The sequence below is a fragment of the Cavia porcellus genome, unplaced genomic scaffold (genome assembly GCF_034190915.1).
Source record: "Cavia porcellus strain 051 isolate PalLab524CR breed Dunkin Hartley unplaced genomic scaffold, mCavPor4.1 scaffold_25, whole genome shotgun sequence".
In the NCBI taxonomy this organism is placed as follows: Eukaryota; Metazoa; Chordata; class Mammalia; order Rodentia; family Caviidae; genus Cavia; species Cavia porcellus.
Genome location: NW_026947508.1, coordinates 18,390,273 through 18,411,244, shown reverse-complemented (window position 1 = coordinate 18,411,244; position 20,972 = coordinate 18,390,273). Strand labels below are relative to the sequence as shown.

Sequence of the window (20,972 nt, the reverse complement as noted above, 5' to 3'; positions counted from 1 at the left end):
CACTAAGGAAAGCAAAACACAAAAACCCAAAAGAAAAACAGTGCTGTAACTGAATATCCTCGAGGCTTACTTATGCATTTATATGGCTTAGTCTCTTGGGATAAGCTCTCAGAAGTGGAATTTCTGGTCAAAGCACACTGAGCATTTAAGCCCCTGATATACCTTGTCCCTGATATATGCTCAGTAGCGTTATTCCACTACTATGCTAAAGAAAGTTCTGCTTAGCCAAATATCAATCCTCCTTGCCAGGATGTATCTCTGCCAGTCCCCTCTGCTCTGTGGGCATCCCCTCCCTTGGGAAGTGTGGGCCAGGCCCTAGGAGTCAGCAGTGATGGAGACCACAGTTCCTGCTCTCATGGGGCTCCCCATTCTTGGAGGAGACAATGAGTAAGCAGCCCTACACTAGTCAGAGTTGACTGGGGTCTCCTCCTTAGGACAGATGACCAGTAAGGAATGAGGTCCACCAGGCCATCCTCCTGCCCTGTCTCTCTTGAAATGCAAAGGGGCAGCTAGCACAGAAGGCGGGAGCGGGGGAGGGAGGCCTACTGGCCCAGGTCCCCATGGACTGGTGTCTTTGACCCCCGACCCTACACACCTGGCAGGGCCCAGGGCTGCAGAGTAAGGGAAAGATGCTGAGCCTGGAGCCTGGAGAATGACATAGTCCTGGCTCTGCTGCTACTTCCCAACTACTTTAGACAAGTCCCTGGTCAGGCCTGTGTGTCCCCATCAGGAAAAAGTAAGTTCCAGGCCGCATGACTACTAGGGCCCCCTAGGCCCAATCCAATCCATGCCAGGTGCCCATAGGAATCAAGTGAGTGATCAGGCCAGACCAAAATGGATTCCGATTTACTTCAAACACACACACACACACACACACACACACACACACACACACACACAGAATAAAGCTCTATGAAGCAGCAACCGCATCCTCCTGTATGACCCTAGGATTTCAGAGCCACAGGCTCACAGACGATCACCCACGCCAATGCTCCCTTCACTGGGTCCTCAGAGATGTCAGTGATCTATGAAGTTCCATGGCTCAGCAACCTTTCTCTCCGCAGGACCTAAAGCAAACCAAACGGGATTCGGCCAGCTTTTGAGGTGATCCTGAGAAACAATACAGACATCTTCCAACACCTTGCTTAGAGTTTCGGGTGGAGTTCTGGATGTTACTTCGAGCCAGACCCAGAGAATCAGAAAAGCCCTGACTAACTACAGGGGCTGAGGCTTATGATGGGGGACCCAAATTATCTCTGGCTCACCTAGCACCCCACAGTACTGACAACAGTTGTCTTTCCTGGCAATGCTGATAATGATTCTATCATTGCAAAGGGCTATACAAGACTGTCCACCAAGTCTTACAAGCTTCATGCATTCTCAATAATGCTCCTGCACAAAGGCACAGGCAATACCAGCCTGGCTGGTAAATTGATTTTACCCCAGTTGTCTCTTTGCTGAGGGTTTAAATACCTACTAGTTTTTATTTTATTTTATTATTTTTATCTTTGTAAGACACAGAGAAGCTTTTCCAGATAGGCACCTGAGAGAACCCAGCACCACGGGAGACAGGAAATACGTGTTCCAACACACTTTAGTTCATGCCTCACCACCTTCCACCAGAGGGCTGCACGCACCCTGAGTATTCGTCTCCTAATTGGAACCTTTATTACAATTAAATATCTGCTCACTGGTGCTTCCAGGGAACACAGGCTCACCTGATGAGTCTTATAAAAAAGATCTTGTAAATCTAATCTGAAGGAGGTCAGCTGCCATCTTCTTAACTATATTTTATCTTTTGCTTCTAACGGGCTTTTTGTCCCTAATCTGCCATAGTGAGAAAATCAAATTCCTTTCTCATTTGGCTCAGCAGTATGCCCAAGACACAGAAGGTAACACATGTTGGGTATGAGGTGTGCTCCCCACTTCTAGCACATTAGGATTGCCATGGTGGGTCTTACCCCTTGACAATGATGACTGGAACAAATTATAATCTTATATATAGGAGAGATGAGAAAAGCCTACAGTATTACATATCATCACCCATTTGGATGTATACTAGTGGCCTAGTAATTGGATCTTAGACCCAAAGGGACATGGGAAAAACTTTTCAAAGAATGAAACTAATGCCATCCTTTGGAGATATGTAAAGCTTCTTCATTCAAAAAGTCCAATCCTTGCTATGGTTGGAAATAATATCCGTCACTACCTAGATGGTTGTGTCCAAATATGGGATGACTATATACGGCTCCCTCCCACTACAGGGTGCCTTAGTCAGATGCCTCCTCTGTGCTGGGAACGATGCAATCATTCATATTATGCCTGGTCAAAAACTGCCAAATATTTGAACAACGTCAGCATATTGTCATCTTATAAGCAGAGGATTGGCTACTTGCTGATTGGTTTTTAAGGCCTAGAATATATATTGGGCTACCTCAAATGATACCCGATGGCTTTGTGGTTCTCATTTATGGTCCCACCACCTCCTGGCTGGATTGGTCAATGCATCTTGGGTTTGCCCTGGATATGAAGGCTTTATTTCTTCCTGTTTATAGTTTATCCACTTTCAGATGATCCTGCATCCTTCTAATCTAGCTATACCAGACCCCTTAAACAAACCCTCCTGGGCTGAATGTCAGCAATAAGGGGGACCTAACTTCCTCCCTCGGGTCCCCTCTCAGAAGGAAGCAGCCAGGAAGATGCAGTGTCCAATGCCTTAAGTAATTTTAGGGTCCCAACTCTTGAGAGGGAAAGTGATAGGCAGAAAGCTAGACTTTAGCAGGCCTCGAAACAGGTCTGGGGGGACTATACAGAAAGCAAAGAAGATGCAGTTTTTTCCTCCCTTTCCCCCTAATCATGAGTTTGAACCTGACCTGGGCAACTTGGAAAGAGCCCGTCTCAAAATAAAAAAATATAAAGGGGTGGTAATAGCTTAATGTGAAGACCAGAGGGTCAACCTCTAGTGCTAAAAATAAAATAAAGTATACCATAAGCCAAGGTAGGGTAAAACTAATAATATTTTACTTTCCCCACCCTTTCTGGATACAGCACATTAACTCATGGGATTATTAAGTGAAAAAAATTTAACATTTTAAATGAGTTTTCAAAAGATAAATTTGATAGGGATGGCGAAAGCAAAATAAATTCTGTGGCAAACTAGCTGTGCATTAGAACTTTGCTTTGAACAAAACTTAAGGATGTCCTAATCAGATCATTAGCTGATATGCCAGTAAGAGAGGATTTATTACTATGTGATTTTCAGCATGCAGCATGGAAGAAGTTCCGAGAATTCAATGACACGGCTGGCTACCCTGGCTCTCTCCCATCCCAGGGCCCACAAAGTGGACAGAGTGCTTAGCATTTCCAGCCATGCAAACCCAAGCTTGCAACGGAACTGATGCTGACCTCAACCTCATCTAATCATCCATGTTTGTCTTGAATATAGCTATTAATTTAAAAAAATTCCATTCTTCTCATTCAAACATTCATTTCTAATATAGTAGTTCAGGGCTCAATGTTTATTTGTAAAACTATACAGTGCATTAATTGCTTGCACCCAAAAGTACCAATAAAAAACTTCTGACTGAACCCACTCTTAGAAACCCTACATTCAAGGAAGTTTCCAAAAATGCAGTTGATTACATGCTTTATACCTTTTTTATAGAGATGGAGTAGTTTTTGGGGAGAGGGGGTCTGGAAGGCCATTATGCTGAGCCAGTTCCAGTGACAGGTTCCGGTATAAGCAAACCAATCAATGTAAAACAGACTTTAAACTGAGCCAATCAGAAACAGCCTGCTAACCTCTGACTAGGGGGTGGATCACATCAGAATAAGGCAAACACTGAGCTGTAGCCAATCACATCATTCCTTTGCTTTTGTATCCCCTCTGTGAAGGCTTGGTGCCCATGCTGCTAAGGGGAGCTCCCCCGGCCTCTCCAATTTTGAAGGCAGCCAAATCCATGAGTCAGTCTTTGCTCAAATAAATCCCTACATTTGTCTGAAGTTTTTCTTTTAACAGAAGCATGATAGGTTCTGTGAGGAAAATACAAATTCAAGGAGAACGAGACACGCGGTCTGATCTTCAACAGCTAGGGGATTGGTTTAGGTATTTTTCAGGAGGCTGGCAGTGGGTACTGAATGGTCTTTATGTTCCAGGGCTTCAGTTAGGAGTGTCTAACAGATTTAAAAAATAGTAGTATTTATATACTTTACAAATGCAGCATTTTAACTTGTAAAGATACATTTTTAGACGTCAACTGAACCGATGTGTGAGGAAGCAGATAGTGTTTCTTAGATGATCAGGCCTGAGGCCTTCAAGGGAAGCCCTTCATTAAGTACAGGCCTATGGAGGAGACCAGGAGGGAGCCCTGCCCAGCAGCCCCTAGGCTTATGCTAATGAGGGGCCATTGCCTGGGGCAGCTGGGGACAGAAGGACTCTAGTTCCTGCTCTAACAACACACCAAGGCTGCCTGTGGTGGGCCCTGTGGGAGACAAAGAAACCTCAGGGTCCACACAGCTGTAGCTGTAGCTTTCCTTAAGGCTCAGTTTCTTCCTCGTCACCAGTCAGGAGACAGCACCTTCCTCTCAGCTGCTCTGGGGACTTCTGAGATGATATGGAGAAAGTATCTACTTTAATACTTTGAAGGCCAGGAGCACCATATGAAATTGCCAGTATCTGACCATTTTTGATCTACAAAACAAGCAGTTTCGTTGGTTCCACCTTTTCCTGTTAATTACTATTATTTTTGCTCTGAGAGGCTGAGTTGTCCTGTCATGTGAAAGGGTTTTGGCCCAGATAGGACACTGTAGCCAGGAAAGCCACAACCGGAAGCAGGAAGCCCCAATCTCCCCCGCCCCTAGGAAGAAATTTACATATGGCGCCAAACCTAGGACCAATGGGCTACCTGTGCATCTCTAATGCCCGCCTTAGGTTCCACCCCAAACCGAGGCTATTTACAGGCCCCCATGCCACGGTCCGCCGGAGAGATCGCCGGACACCAGCGGTGGAGGTGCCGGTCATCTCTCTCCGTGTTCTCAGAATAAAGGCTGCTTTTTATTTTATATTTCTCATCTTTTGTTAATATTTTTCATCTTTTGGAAATAACCCTAGCATTGGGATATTGACCAAATCCACAGGGCTGCCTGAGAGTGTGCTGTTGACTTGCCACCAAAGGGAAAGAAACAAAGTAGGAAGGATGGCCTCTGCCACACAGACAAGAAAATACCCAGGAGGAGCTGGATCTAAACTGTCCCCCAGAAGGCTCAGGTTGGGAGTGTGGTTTCCAGGGCAGCACGCAGAGAGGTTAGCTTTGGGGAAGTGACTGGGTTAGCAGGGCTCTGACTTTGTCAGTGCATTAATCCACTGAGGTGAGCCTACCTGGATGGAGCAGGTCACTGGGAGACACCTTTGAAGGGTGCATCTCCTCCCCAGCTTCCTCCCATCTGGTTTTGTTCTCATGTTTATTCTGCTTCCTGGCTGCCAGGAAAGTAAGGTGCTTTCCTCAGCCACACCCTTCCGCCATGATGTTCTCATTTGCTTCTGGCCCAAAGTAATCAGGAGGCCATTGATCATGGAATGAAACCTCTGTAACTGTGATCCAAAATAAATTTTTCTTCCTTTAAGCTGATTTTCTTAGGTGTTTTGTCAGAACTACAGAAAGTCCCCTAGTACAATATCATTTCAGAGCGAGAGCATAGAACTCTGAAATAAAAACTGTAAAACTCCGAAGGATACACCAATCAAAGCAGCAAGAAACTCTGAGTCTCAAATGGTCACTAAGACAGTAAAGGCTGGCATTTACAGAGTGCTCACCATAAGCATAGCACGAAGCTCATTCTCTGCCCCTCCTTGGGCCACAAACATCCCTATGAAGTAAGTGTAACCATTGAGTCCAGTTCTTAGCACATATGAGGATTTTACTGACAGAGTGGGCTTCAGGGAAGCGAAATTGCCTGATGCAGGAAAGGACAGGAGGCCTTGAAACTAGAAATCTGACCTCCAGTCTCTGGATGACAATGGCACCTTTAGCCTGTGTCCTATGAGGTGTCTTTCAGAGGGAGCAAAGTAAATTAGGAAAAAAGAAACCTTGGCTTGTAAGTGCTGCAGCCCCACCAATGACTCAGACACCAAGGTACCTTTAAAGACCATTTCCACAGCACACTGACCTCCACACATAAAAAGCAGGTTAGAGATAGACACGGTTAGTAACGCCAGACATAACTCACACCCTTTCTCCTGCGTGACTCTAGGACCTCACCAGTGCTAATTATACCCCCCAATCCTTATGAAGTGGTGTCTAGTTTCAGTTTTATAAGCATTTAAACTCAGGCAAAGCAGCCGCCACTGCCCAGAGGTTACACAGTTTGATCATACACCTACCAGCTGCCTCCAGGGCCCAGCACCAGGCAACTGAGGTGCACAAGGGCCCAGCCAGCAAGCCCCTCCCGCAAACCCCAGAGCCTAAAACTGTCAGATGGTGCCCAGGAAGGAGGGAAGAGGGAGGACAGGGCAGTGCGGGACAGCTTCTGCCTTTGGACCACTAGCAGTATCCTCAAACCACGGGATCCTGCTTTGCTGAGGGGCATCTGGGTTCTCATGAGGGTTACTCAGTGAGAAGAGCCTGTGAGACTCCTCCAGCACTGCACAGCCAGCCAGTGGCAGAGGGATCCAGTGTGGACTTGGAGGACAACAGACCTGGGCTGGGTGCAGGCCTCTGCTATTTGCTTGCCGCATGACCTCAGGGAATGCCTCAGTGCTGCCAGCCTCAGATTCCACATCTCAACAAAAGAGCCCATTATAAACCCTCTTAGGGTCACATTACATGAAGTGGGGCACAGGTTGAAATATGACATAACTGAGAAAATACTAAAGCAATTCTAGCTGTTACTCTCTTCTTTCTTTCTTTTTCTGCAGTTCAGGGAGTTAAATTCAGGACCTCATATATGCTAGGCAAGTGCTCTACCACTGAGCTCCATCCCCAGTCACGCTCCTTTTTAAAAAATATTTGAGCTGTGCGTGGTGGCACACAGCTGTAATCCCAGCACTCAGGATGCTGAGGCAGGAAGATTGCTGCAAATTCAAGGGCAGCTTGGACTACATAGTGATTCTATTCCAGCTTGAAATACACAGCGAGATCCTGTGTCAAAAAACAAAAAACAAAACAAAAAACGCAACTTTTTGGAAATAGGTCTCACTAAGTTGCCTGGGCTGGCCTTGAACTTGCAATCTTCCCACCTTAGCATCCCGAGTAGCTGGGATCACAGGAGTGCGCCATAATGCTTGAGTATTACGGTTCATCTTTATTATCATTATTATTAGCAGTAACTCAAGGCTCTCTAGCTATGATATTTTCTGACTCAAGAAATACTTGGATCTTTTTTTTCCTTTCTTTTTTCTTTTTTTTTTTTTTTTGTCTTTTTCCTTTTTATCGGTACCAGGGATCGAACTCACGACCGCCTGCTTGCAAGGCAGGTACTTATGCCGCTGAGCTAAATCCCCAGGCCCCTGCCTACAACTTTGAGAGAAAATCAACTACCCCTAGGAAGGCTGGTACAGTTCAGAGGCAGGAAATCTGGTATGAATATTGGTATCCTCAGTTCATCCCCAAGGTCTGCTTCATGTCTGCTTTAATAACCTCTATTTAAACAGCACAGTGGCAAGACCAGTCATCATTGGCTATTTAACCTGATCTCTCACAATGCTTTGGGCTTGAAATGCAAGTAGGTAAGTACCATTTCCTGTACTCCTGGCATATTTCAAGGGTGGCTGCATTCCAAATGGAATATATCAGGGTGGCTCTGTTTTACCTGTCACATGGTCTATGTAACTCCCTGACACCTTCTCCAGCAGATGAGACATCGCCTTCCCTGGGACTGTCATTTCCACACTTACTCTCCAGTGCCAGGCAGCAGAAAAGTCTTGTAGAGTACCAGGCACAATGCAGACAGGATCAAAAATCTTGGCAGTGCATAAACTTGATTCAAATCCCGGTTTCTCTAGCTATTAACTGTGTAGCCTTGAGCAAGTTAATTACTCTCTCTGTGCCAGTTCCCTCACATATAAAACGAGGTTATGACAGAATTTACCTCGTGGGCTTCTGTGAGGATGAGCTCAGATCCTGTTACACATGCATGCACTCAACCAAGGTTACCTGCTATTATCCTTATTGTAATGATAGCATTGTTAATTGGCTATGGGTACAGAATAGGGAGACAGACAAAGACATCGTGGAAAGAGTGATGCTGGAGCCAGAAGGATGGGGAGGATTTCCCAAGCAGAAACAGAATGGCACAGACAGTTTATGTTTTGTCATCTGTGAGTTCAGGTCATCCTCGTGAGCACCCTCTCACCAACTACAATTCATGCCCTGTGGGTAGTGTGGAGGGTAAGGCTTTATCCTATGGATTGAGCTAGCCTTGGGACCTCTCAATGTCTTCCTTGTTCCAAATGGAAAAGATGACTTGGGGGCAGGCGGCCGGCCAGCTCACACCACCATTCTCTTCTGAGAGTGGCCCAGAAACTACTTCTGTTGGCTGCCCATACCTCCTGGCCAGTGTTACCCCTCTGGCTACTAATGATTGGACCAGGGCAGATACCCTCCCCCGCACTGGGCCAATCAGGTCTTTCCTCATTTGAAGGGGGATGGAGTATGAGTTCCTGTTCCTTCTAAACTCTTCCTCCCCTTCCTGGTCCTCGGGGTCAGGAGCTTCCCAATAACCTTATCATTTCCCTTTTTGCTTCAGTATGTCTGAAATGGGTTTTTATGCCTTACACTCAAAGTAGCCTTAATAAAGTGCAGGAGGAAGGAGGCAGCTCCCCCTTACAAATCTCTCTCCCCATCTGCAGTAGATTAACCAAGCTTCCTTGGACTGTGTGTACCTCCGTCTGTTCTTCCCAGGGTCCCATGGCATTTCTGAGTTGAGCATTTGCTATATGCCCAGCACATGGTCAGGAGCTGGGTGAAGCTGGCCTAAAGTGTTGCTACATTCTAGATTTGCTAACAGAATGGCCGAGAAGGGGAGGTGTCACTTAGCTAGGAAGAAGCAGAGAAGGGACTGGAACCTAGGTCTTCTTCTTGACCCACATGGCACTTCAGTGGGCTCATAAGCCCCTGTTCACAATCTCAATTGTCTCCAATCTCAATTCTTATGCTCCATGACTTACTCAGTTCTGCCCTGGCACAAAGACATTCCATAATAAGCAACTGCACCGAGTTTGTGATTAAAATGGAAACTTATTAGAAATCCCATCAAGGAGAGTGTTCCACTTCCTTAGACTTCGGATCTGTCTAAGGCAGCCATTCATCACAGCGCAACTGACTTTACTACATTTCCTTATTCTCTGTACTCTTGATGCTCTGGCACTGCTGGCCTTGCAGTCCGGGGAGAGACTGCCCCTTCCGGGGGGAGCAAAGGAGACAGCGGAGGAGCCCCACTCCCCTATGCCAGCTAACCCATCAGAGCTCATGTCTCTCTCGGTTCCTTTCTCAAACTCTCCCATAATCAATATTTCTCCCACCCTACTTTAACCTAAGCCTGGGTAGACCATACGGTCAATCCCTACATCTCAGAGTCCTCTGGAATTATTCAAATTAGCCGATCCCAAAGTGTTACCCTGCCTGCCTTGTCTTTCCCTTGAAAATCACAATAAAGGCACTGATCAAGGTTTATCCCTTGCTCTCTCTGCCTTCTGACCCACCCTGGGGCACACCATGCCCCCTTTTCTTGGGATCTATAAAAAAAACTCCTTGAAATGGCATTGAATGATATCTCCATGTCATCACTTTATCATTTTTATAAAGGAAGACCCAGGCATAGCATTGTGAGTGGTGTTAACTTCAGAATATCAAGAAGCAGAACGGGATGCTCCTGTTGCTTCGTACTTAAAGGAGAAAGATTTATATGATTTCAGGACCTTCAAGATGTAAGGACCTGGTAGTCTTCACTCAGGCTGGCCCAAGGCTGCTAAAATTCTTCCAAATCAATCCTGGACCACTTTCCATATGTTTGCTGATTCAATGAGAGGGTGAGTACCTCTGAGGGAGGCTTTTGGTGCTACTAATGTTCTGTCTCTTAATTTGGATGCCAGTTATATGTGGGCATTCCTAGTTAAAATTTATCATCTGGTGCTTATGATACACATATTTTCTCTATGCATATTTCAATAAAATGGTTGGTTCAGAAAAAAGGTTTTGACATAAAAAGTGAGCTCCATCTTGAAATCCACGGCCCCTACAAAGCCGATCACAGAAACACTGCCCACTTGAGAAGGGTCTGCTTTTCTCACTGTCCACAGCAGTGGTGACGGTGGCCTGCGATCTTGATTTCTCAGGATGATGAAGCTGGAGGCTGAGGGGAGGCTCAGCAGGTTATGTGGTCCAGACATTCCCACACCTGGCAGACTGTCTGATTCACCTGGGGAGATTTTATAAAATGCAGACTCAAGATTTCTTACCTAGATATGTTTAACCACAGCTTAAAGGAGGGCAGAGGTGAGGGGTTAGAAAGGGGAAGGTAGAGAGAGTTGAGCCCAAAGCCAAGAAATCAGTGCATGTTAGGTATTTCTGGTGACCAATTAGCACTGGGGACCATCTGTGAGCTCTGCCCCTTTACTTTACAGAGATAAAATCTGAGGCACAAGTGGGGTGGAGAGAAGACTTGCCTGAGGTCACCCAGCCGGTGATGACAGAGCTGGGCCAGGACCCCAGGTCTCCAGTTTTCAGACAGATACTTTCCCATCATAGCCTTAAAAAACATGATAGCCACAAAGGCAGGGGAAATAGCAGGCTTTGTGGGAAGAAGACCAAGAGGCAAGATGTCAATGCTGCAGAAACCATGCGATCCGGGACATGAACTAGCAGGTCCTCCTTGCTACGAGTCTGCTGCAATTATCAGGGTCCAATCTAGGCAAACTTTCCTAACTCCCATGTGTGTACTTTCTGCCCGCTGGTTGGCCAGAATTAAAATGATCTAGGCCCTCTGACCATGCCTAGTGTCCCCATTTGTCCCCTCCTCCTTTGGCACGTGGGGTGACCCAGAACACCAGAGTGCGTTGGGCAGAGCTGGCTGAGGAGGCAGAACATCAGGGGCATAGTGGTTAGGAGCATGGGTGCAGTCAATCTGTCCCAGGTTTAAATTCTGTCCAGTCTGGGCTACTGTATCACCTCTGTGTGCCTCAGCTTCCTTGTCTCCAAAAATGGAAATGAAAATAGCAACAGGAGGCATTTGAGGAAGTTGGTCGTTATGTGTGGGTGACTGTCCCAAGTGCTTCCCATGGCTGAACGCGTTTATTCCTTGTAACGGCTAGGAGGCAGTTTTGCTATTAGCCCCACTTCACAGATGAGGAAAACTGTGCTTACTTTTAGTGCTACTGTGAAGATTACCTACAAAAATACATATGTAGAACCCAGCACAGTGCCTGGGACAGAATAAAAACTCAGTAAATATTAGTCATCACTCTTATTGACACAATTATTATCCAGAATTAACAAGAGTTTTAGTTCTGTCTCTCAACTTGCTAAGTATGTCACTTCTCATCTTTCAGCCTCATTTTACTAGCCCAAAAAATAAGTATGAAGGGATTTGATGAGATGACCTCTAAGTCTCCTTTGCCTCTAGGATATTATCAGCCTCTCACTGATCCAGGAAAAGAAAAAAAAAAAGACAGGTGTTTCAGATGCTCTATGAACAGGTGCTTAGAAATGTGCAAAACTGACATCATAAAACTTTCTATTTTTAAAAGATTCGTTCCCTTTGACCTATTCATTATACCTGAGTAAAGAAAAAAATCAGATTTATACTCTAATGTTCATCGTTGACAGTCACTCCAGGTTAGAAACAACCTGAATATCCAGTAGGAAGGGATCTGCTCTTTCTGTCCAACATGTGAATTTTCACGCAGCAGCTTAGGACTGGGCAGTCATTGCAAAAGCAATCACTCGCAATGCCACAGGGAAACACTCCACAAGTAAGACTGAGACAAACAACCAAATTCAAAACCACTGCGCATCGTGTGACATCTGTACACAGGTACCAGCAAATACAAGGACATGGATACAACATGAAGAGACTGTCACCAAGTACTGGAGTAAGTGGTTTCTTTCTCTTTTTGGAGACACGGTCTTGCTAAGCTGCTCACGCTGACTTTGAACTCATCCGTACGCCTCAGTCTCCCAAGTAGCTGGGAGGACAGGTGTGTGTCACCACGTGTGGCTCAAAAACTAGATGATTTACTATTTTTGGCTTTTTGAGACACAGTCTCTATGTGTTCGGGCTGGCCTTGAGCTCACTTTGTAGCCCAGGCTGGTCTTGAACTCGCAACAATCCTCCTGCCTCAGCCTCCCAAGTGCTGGGATTACAGGCATGAGCCACCATGCCCGGCTATAAAGTAGATGATTTTTAAAAACTCAAACGTTCTAAGTGGTCTAAGTGCTGTCCCCTCACCATGTCTCTCTACTTCCCTGTTTTATGTATTTTAATGGCCATTTCTCTTTTGGGGGGTCCACTCTGCCCTGTGTTCGGGGACAGCCTGCCTGTAACAAGCATGCAGACCCTGGATTCACCCATCACTCCCTGCTGCCTTTGTTGCTTTCATGTTAGAAACACAGCAAAGTACAATATTGAAAAACGGGCACTTGCCTTATAGGAGAAGGAGCCCTCGCTCACGCTCACGGAGGTGGCGCTGCTGGCGGGCGGAAGCTGCTGCAGCTGCAGGCCTGCGCCGGGGGCGGTGTCCATGGCGGTCTAGTGGCACATCCTGCCCCGGGCGGAAGCCATCGCTCGGTGTGTTCACCTCCCTCCAGCAGCCATCGCCTCCTCACGCCAAAAGAGTTCTCAAGGCTCTCGCGGCTGCTGCACAGGCTTCTTTTCAGCTTCTCTGAGGGAACAGCCAATTTCTGTCTCCTGAGCAGGCAGGTAAGCGTGTGTCTTCTGAATCTCACTGGGCTCTGCGGTGTGGAGAGGAACATTAAAAGTGGATGTTCAGGGAAACAGTGAGCCCAGCTTTGCTCCAAGACCACCGCAAGGACGGAATGCAGTGGGCCATGAGAAGTGAGGCCGGTGTCACCCTGCAGGTCCCTTAAGAGAGCCATCACTCATCTATCTCAAAACCTTTCTCTCATTTTACACTTCCTCTTCCCTCTCCTGCTCTCCTCCTTTCTGCCTGTAATTTAAACTCTCCTTTTTTTCAGAGGTTCTTGAGGATGAGAAGGAGACTGCTGAGACATCTCTATATCACAAAAACAAAACCAAACAATCCAATCTAGTCCTGGACCATTAAGATACGATCTGGGTTCCAAAGCAGGAAGCAAGCAATGAGAAAAGCTATCTCCAGGGAAGATGGAAGAGCTGCCTGCTATCCAGGGTCAGCCTGCATACGTCAGGGGGCACCACACTGGGAGGTAGAAGGCCTTACTGACTGGGTCACTTTGGCTCCCGGAGACTCAGCGTCCTCATCTGTAAAGTGCATGTAATATGTGGAATCAAGCAGAACCACCAATGGTGGTCATCCCTGTTAATTTCACAGGACTGATAGCATCTCAAATTTTTCTACCAAACAGAGAAGGAGGAAATATGCCCACAATGTTCGAGGCCAAAAACCTGCCAATGGTTCTATATATTTGAAAAAAAAAATCAATTCCCAACACCCAAACCAAAAAAGTGCCAAACAAAATCATATGAATTTGGATCCTACTGCATATTGTTTATTCTAATATAAAACATTGTAAATTGCTTTTGATCTGTCATGTACTATTTGTTTTACCTCATTTAACTGTTTAGCCAGTTTCCTTAGCTATAAAATACGCATGATAATGTTGCAAGGCATTTGTGCAGACTGGGTGAAATAAGGCATGCAAAATTTATGCATGGAAAATGGGTGAGGAATGTCAGCTGTTATTAGTGTTACCTTTGTTCTCACTAGCTTATTCATTTAATGTATTCAGGCATATCCTAACCTTTCTATCAGGATCCACCTGAGAAAGTTACTGAGGGCTCACTCGTGCTAAACAGGCACAGTTTCTCCCATGCCATGGGGTTCAGAGAGCAGCCTATTCTGTAGCTTCTGCCATCACACATAGGCCCAGGAATTCTGGTACCAAGTGTGAACTGTACCTGGCTAAGTCACAGAGCAAACACTATGTCCAATACTTAGGCGATAAGGATGTAGGCTTAGCAGGGGACAGACAACACAAGACCATTTGGTCCAAGCCTCACTCCATCAAAGGGCCTCATAATTAAATGACATTACTGCTGCTGCCTCCAGTTGAGATACATTCATCAGGGAACTCTAACTCACATCCTATGACCAGACTTCCCAGCCTGTAAACATCTGTAAATAAGGGCTTGAAAATTATGGAGAAAGCATATTTATTCTTCCCTAGACTTTCATGTACATGTGAAATGCATTCCTGTGTTAAATTCCTGTATCTGGTCTTGAGTTGTAGAAAGAGTGGCTCAGGGTTCTTTCTCTCTCTGAAAGGCTCTGGGAGGAGGGGTCTCACCTGGAGTTGAAGAGGGACTGGGCACAAATTCTAGAAAGGTGTTTGCTGAGTGCCCCCTCCCCCAGGTCTAGCCAGAGCCTGGTAAAGTGACTTGTACTTATACCCCGCCTAATTAAAAGCAGGCCTCTTAAGCACCTGTTGTACTATGATCACTTCACAGTCAAGAATGTCTGACTCAGGCTCAGCCAACCACAAGGGAGCAACAACTAACTGATAAACCCAACCGCACCCACAGGATGTCAGAGAAAGCAAACAGGCTTTGGGGATCCAGACTTCTTAGCCTCCTGTAGCTCGGCTGCTTTTCTAGTTTTGTTTTTGTTTATGATGGTCTAATTGGCTTTTAAATAGCATCTCCCATCCCCAGGAACACCCCCCACCCCAGGTCTCTATGGCGTCTCCTACAAGGACAGACGGCTTCTTTCAGCTGGTAGTAATTTGCTCTGAACGAATGGGGGGAACTTTGCAAGTTTTCCTCCCTTATAAGGTGCACATTATTTGCCTAGTGACTCTTTTCCTGGTTCCAGAACTAAGATATTAGCATACATGCTGGAGAGGCAAGCAGCCAACTCCAGATTGACGGTCACAGGTCATGGTCATTGACGCCACAGAGGAAAGAGAATTCATCAGGTGTTTGCTTCTGCTCCCATGCCCAAGCTCTTATTGCAATGAATTATTTAACCAATTCCACAAAGGATACTTCACAGAGGAAGGCACCTTGACTAGTGGCTGCTAAAAGGAGGGTCGTGTTAGCATTTGACTCTTAACTGAAAACGTAAATAAAACCTGCGGTTTTCCCACTACCTGACGATTCAGCTTCTGGCTGGTGTCAGTTACATGGCAAGCTTTTGCTTTCCTGGGCTTTATCTGTGGGGAAGGGCTGCACTCTTCCATCCCCTCCCACTGAGTTGAAAACTGCAGCTGCAGCGAGGCAGACCTCTGTTCCAGCAGCCAGCATAGACCAAGAATGCCTCATCTCATCCCACCTGCTAACTCCACCATCTGCTCCTCCAGGATCTCCGAGCCATGTAGAGAAATCATTTTGGCAAAGTTATTGCATTTCACCTCCCGATTTCGTAAAGCCTGGCATTATCTTTATTAAGGCAAGCTCGTGCCCACCCTCTTCCTTTGATGCAAAAATGGATTTAAAAAAAATAAAAGAACTTCCAAGGCAACAGGAGCCAAACTGACGAGACTGGCGACAGCAAGGAGAGAGGAGGTGTTTATGCCAGGGCTTGTTGGATGATTATAAATGCTGAAAAACGCAGGCTGAATTCAGGTTCCCTTTCTCCCCGGTCTTGACTACGACTCACCGGTGGCGTTTCCTCTAAGGTCCACCTATCAGAGGCTTCTGAGAAATGACTTGGACTCTTCTTGCAAACCCGGAGGTACAGCCTCCTTAATTCCTTCCTCCCTAGGCCTGCGAAAGTGCTGCAGTGTTTTGCTTTCCAAGGACGCGATTTGATTTGTCAAATATCGTGTCAATCAGAAGCTGGCGGAGAGTTTGCGCAGACGAATGGCTATGAGAAGGCGTTGGGCGGGACAGTCTCTGGCTATTGGCTGCGCTGCTAAGCTTGCTTGCAGCGTAGGGGAGAAACAGGGGACCCGGCTAGATGCTCACCAGGAGGGGTCCCCCCTCTAGTGGCCACAGGAAGAACTGTGGGGCACTTCCCCCCTATCCTCCGGCTGTCCCGGGGAGCTCAGGTGATTGCTCACTTCCACCTGCCTGACAGGTGAGCTCGGCTTTAGCAGCTAATCGGGGGCCTCCCTTTTCCTAGCAGCCACCTCCAGGATTTTGCTTCTTGCTGTTTTGCTCCCTACGTTTCCACCTGCTATTCAAGACCTAAACGTCAAAGCCCAGCTTTCTCAAAGCCCTCCCGGGTCCTGGGGCCCTGCGTACCTGTCCTGTCCTCCCCTGCAGTCCCATTTGTGGTTTACAGCTCAGCCATGCTGGAGGGCGACAACCTGCCTAGCCCCTGACCACTGTTTCCCCAAGGTTCGGCTGTCAGACACATGCGGTGGAGCTTTGAGGATGACAGAAAGCTTTTCATCACATTAAATCTTAACAGCAATCTCCGAGTGAGACATTAGGTTCATGCCGACCCACCGACAAAGAAGTCACATTTGGGAGAGATCTCCACGATGACAGAGAGGCGCTACAGGTCCACCTCCTGGGGCAGCGAGAGCTCAGAGAGAACACACAGGGAGAGACAGAGCTTGGCACCTTGTGGAGACTTCCCACGGACCGGCAGGGCTGCTAGGGGGTGTTTCTGGGGCATGGGTGATAGATGCTGTGACCAGAGAGGACGGTGCCAACGTCATTTTGTGCTTGGATTTCATCCTCAATTCAAAAGGAGTTATTGGAGAGAAGGGACAAGATTACAGAGTTGGTCAGACCAATCTTTGTCGTTTATCAGAAACAGGGATTGGATACTGATAATTCAGGTTTGTTCCCAGAAATAGTTTTTGAGTGAAAGAAAAATTTTTAAGCTTTTGATCTATACCAAGGGTTTTGATTAAAAAACAAACAAACAAACAAACAAACAAAACATCTTAGTTCTTCCACAGGTCCTGGGATAACTAATTTACCCTGAGCCCTAAAATTCTGGTCACATCCTTGTGGATTTTGAAATGGCTCTCATGATTGGTCAATAACTTTTCACGCTAAAGAAACAGAGGACATCATTGGCAAGGGGCAGCCGGCAGGTGGATAGAAGGTGGACTGCAATTGTTAGGTGAGGGGTTGCCATAGAGACAGGGAGGTTTGGGTCAGACAGACTGAACCCTAGGGGCCAAAGAGGTAGGAGGTGGTAGCCATTAGGGGACCGTCAGTTCTTAAGGGCGTGAGGAGGAGGACACGGCTCACCTCGTGGGCACCCCCTGAGACCTCAGGCCTCTGTGTGTGTGCAGAATACCCTGGCCGAATGAGTTGGTCCCCTGGGGAAGGAAAGGTGCTCTTTCCTGGGGACATGTCCACAGTGTCCGCCTGAAAAATGTTCCCATGCCACGCCTTCGCCCCTGAGCCCCTGTGAATGGTATGAGGATCTGACTCCTCTGCCTCAGCGTTGCGAGTGCACAAACGTTTTCTGAGCTCCGGTGCTGGGGACCCTAATCCAGGGCCCATCCAGGTAATTGGGGTGTTCCTCAACAAACACCTTTCTTTCTGTGGGCCTCGGTTTACCCATCTGTGAAATGAAAGGGTGAGATTGAGACTTAGTGAGAAACTATCAGGCTGCTTAAAGTCCTTCTGGGTCTCTGACATACTTTCTCAGACTAAGAAAAATGTCAGATTGGTTATTTACTGGACCGTCCTTTGAAAAGTGTAAGATGCTCACAGGATGCTTAATAACATTATAACCAAGTGGAGAAAAATCACCTGTACTTACTTATCCAACTTTGACAACAATCCACAAACAGTAACAGTATACCAGGTTTAATATATGTTGATATGCCCTTGCAATAATACATATAAATATATAAAATATATGATAATACTATAAACATAAAATATAGTAATAGCATATGTCATAACTTTTTTATAAAAACAGTTGGTTAAATGAAAGCATACCTACTGTAACTGTGTGAGTTACATACTTATAGAATCTAGCTCTGGGAAGATTTGGATAGTGAAATATGCATTAAAAAATAAAGCAAAAACAAAACAAAAAGACATGAAATCCTTGTCTGTGGTGGTGTACACCTGTAATCCCAGCACTTAGGAGGCTGAGGCAGGAGAATTCTGCAAGTTCCAGGCCATATACAGAGAGTTCAAGGCCAGCAATAACTATGTGTTTCTCAACAACAACAACAATAACAACAGTGCATCAAAAAAGACAAATGGGATGGTGCTTCGTAACAGAGAGTGGTTGGGAAATCATTTTTAAGGTTTGAGGAGAGACCTAGATGACTCTGGTCATACACAGAATCAGAGGATACTGCTCTTTATAACGAGAAGAAGGAACCCCATGCTTGGAGGAGGTATTGGAAATGCCAGTGTGACCCCATGTGGGGAAGAAGATTATTTTCTAGGTGATGAAAGATGACAGCTGCCTTCAAATTCTTGAAGGACAATCCCATATAATGATGGTTTTCAAAAACATTCAGACTCTGTTCCCAGTAAGAAGTGCACTGCATATTATGACCCAATCCTCATGCATGCACCAAAAACTTCACAAAAGACTACGGACTATTGTTTGACTTTGAGTCTCATCAATGTACCAGAGGGGTGAGAATTATGCTGAGCGGATTCCAAAGGCTAGAACTACAATGACTTAAAAAAAAAAAAAAAAAGAAAGAAAGAAAGACCAGCTTCAATATGGGAAATAACTTTCTAGCAATTAAAACTGCCCACAGTGAACTACCTTAAGGATTGTCAAACTGTGTTCAGGGGAATCCTAACATTCTGTGAAAATTTGAAACAGTCTTAAGTAGTCATTTCGTATTTTGAATATTATCTGTGATATCTTAGCTTTTAAATACCAACCATAACCACTCAGTGGTACCAACTGTCAAAATTTAGCATGTTAACAGTGTGTAATGACTTAGGGGTTTTCATAGAAGTTACGAGTTAGACTTCCGGAGTTCAAAACCTTACTTCTGGTGTAACTTTAATGCCAGTCACTTAATGCTTTCACCCTGCAGCCTTTTTATCTTAATATAGGGGTTTCACCACTGAATTATTGCAAGGATTGCATGGTGCATTCTATACAAGACATTTAGGGCAGTATGAGTTCAATAAATGATAGCTATTATTTTATACCATTGATACAGTTTCTCTGTACATATACAGAAATCTAACAATAAAAACCTCCTGCAGGCTGGTCAGCATTAACTACTCAGAGTGCATCATGTTTATCTGTACAAGCATTTTAAGAGGAAGGTACTCTATCACTTCCAGTTTATAGAAGAAGAAATGGTTCTAAAACTTTCAAAATGACTCATCTAAAATTCAAGCTGTAAAGGGGCAGGCCATAACCTTGCCCCTAAGACTGGGTGCATGATGCTGATTATGAAGACGGTGTATCTCCACTCCTCTTTCTTAGATTCTACAAGCAGGTGTATAGTGAGGCTCCCTGTGCAGTGCTGTGTTCGCACCTGGGCTGGACTTACTCTCATGACTTTACAGGTGTGCCATGACGGACTAGAAAGCACAGTCGTCAGTGTTATCCTTAGGTGGTAAGATTATGGATTGTTTAAAAATTTTTGTAATTTTTATATTTTCCAAAATATGCACAATTTGGATGTATTGTTATAATTGAAGGCTTGTCTTTTTTTTGGTACTGGGAATCGAATTCATGACTTCACACTTCCAAGGCAGGCGCTTATGCCACTGAGCTAAATCCCCAGCCCTAGGAAAGCTTGTCTTATCACTCATAATTCTACAGTGCTGATGTGCTTTTTAAATAACAGGTTGAGAATAAACGCAGTATGTGTCTTTTACAGTAATAGATTTTTAAATTTAAGTGGTCACCATATATTTTGATCATATCTTGTCTCTATTTTTATTTTTATTTATTTATTCCTTTTTTGGTACTGGGGATCAAATTCACAACCTTGAACTTGCCAAGTAGGTGCTTATGCCACTAAGCTAAATCTCCAGCCTGTATCTGTCTATTTTTAAAATCATCAACAGCAATGTAGTGACTGTGGGGAATTTCCTTTTGTGTTGTTTTTGAAATTCAACATGTTCCTCATTGTTTCGTTTTTTTCCATTTTACTGTTTTATTTCCTTCTAAGTAAAAAATAAAAATAAAAGTCCCCAGATAGCCTATACTGCATATTGTTATCATTTAAACAGATGCTCAGACTACCAGCCCCAGGTTTGTAAAGTCAATTAATCAATACAAGCATTAAATAACCTTTGTATCTCTGTTGCTATCATCCCGTCCTGTGTTCCTCCGGATCAGCCTGTTGTCTACATGGCCGTGGGGCTGTGGGAGTGTGGGAGTGTGGGTTTCTTATTTCCCAGCCCACACACCAGCTGGTTCCTGGGAAAGGCAGGCTGACTACCTGGTTCTACCCTCACCCCCATGGTCACCACCGGCTTATGGGAAAAGCAGGCTCTGGAGACTTAAAATAGTGACAAAAGGGGGCAGGGTCACCTGGAGGTTGCAGGGTAGGGTCATCGAGGGTAGATCCATGTGTAAAGCCAAGTGTGGCTAAGTCCAGTATCCCCTGCAGTGGCCATGGGGCATCTGGGACCGCTTCACCTGAATGGTGACAGCTCCCTTGATTGATAGCTCCTGTGTTTAAAAAAAAAAATGTTGGAGCTGAAATTATGACTACTGTTTTGAAAGAGGTTCCCGGAAGGATAGCAGTGTTGATCACAGCCCACTGGGGCTTGGGGGTTTTGGAGACTCAGAAGTGTGCCCCAGCCTTTGCCCTGGCAGGAGCGGTCCTCTGCCTCTCCTCAGAGAAGCAGCCATCGTGGCCTGGAAGAGGGGAAGGTTGTCACAGCAGTGGGCCAAGCTGGGGCCT

The 20,972-nt window shown here is 45.6% G+C and overlaps 2 protein-coding genes across 7 annotated transcripts in view; one reads left to right on the top strand and one right to left on the bottom strand.

Annotated features, from left to right (window-relative positions):
* Nucleotides 1–15,960, bottom strand: part of Nipal3 (NIPA like domain containing 3) — a 44,975-nt gene extending 29,015 nt beyond the window's left edge. For 2 of the 3 annotated variants that reach the window (XM_003471124.5, XM_023565697.2), the window contains exons 1-2: nt 15,809–15,960; nt 12,637–12,944 (exon numbers count right to left, since the gene is read on the bottom strand). In XM_003471124.5, the coding sequence (XP_003471172.1) occupies nt 12,637–12,735 (99 nt within the window). In that variant the 5' untranslated portion in view covers nt 12,736–12,944; nt 15,809–15,960. The other variant, XM_005004295.4, reaches the window with a different exon arrangement.
* Nucleotides 15,961–16,011: 51 nt separating this feature from the next.
* Nucleotides 16,012–20,972, top strand: part of Stpg1 (sperm tail PG-rich repeat containing 1) — a 43,867-nt gene continuing 38,906 nt past the window's right edge. Inside the window, exons 1-2 of one of the 4 annotated variants that reach the window (XM_063235769.1) lie at nt 16,012–16,228; nt 19,538–19,670. The gene's annotated coding sequence lies outside the window, so the exon portion shown is untranslated. Of the gene's footprint in view, nt 17,624–19,537; nt 19,671–20,972 lie in introns of all 4 variants that reach the window. The other 3 variants (XM_063235767.1, XM_003471326.4, XM_063235768.1) reach the window with 3 other exon arrangements.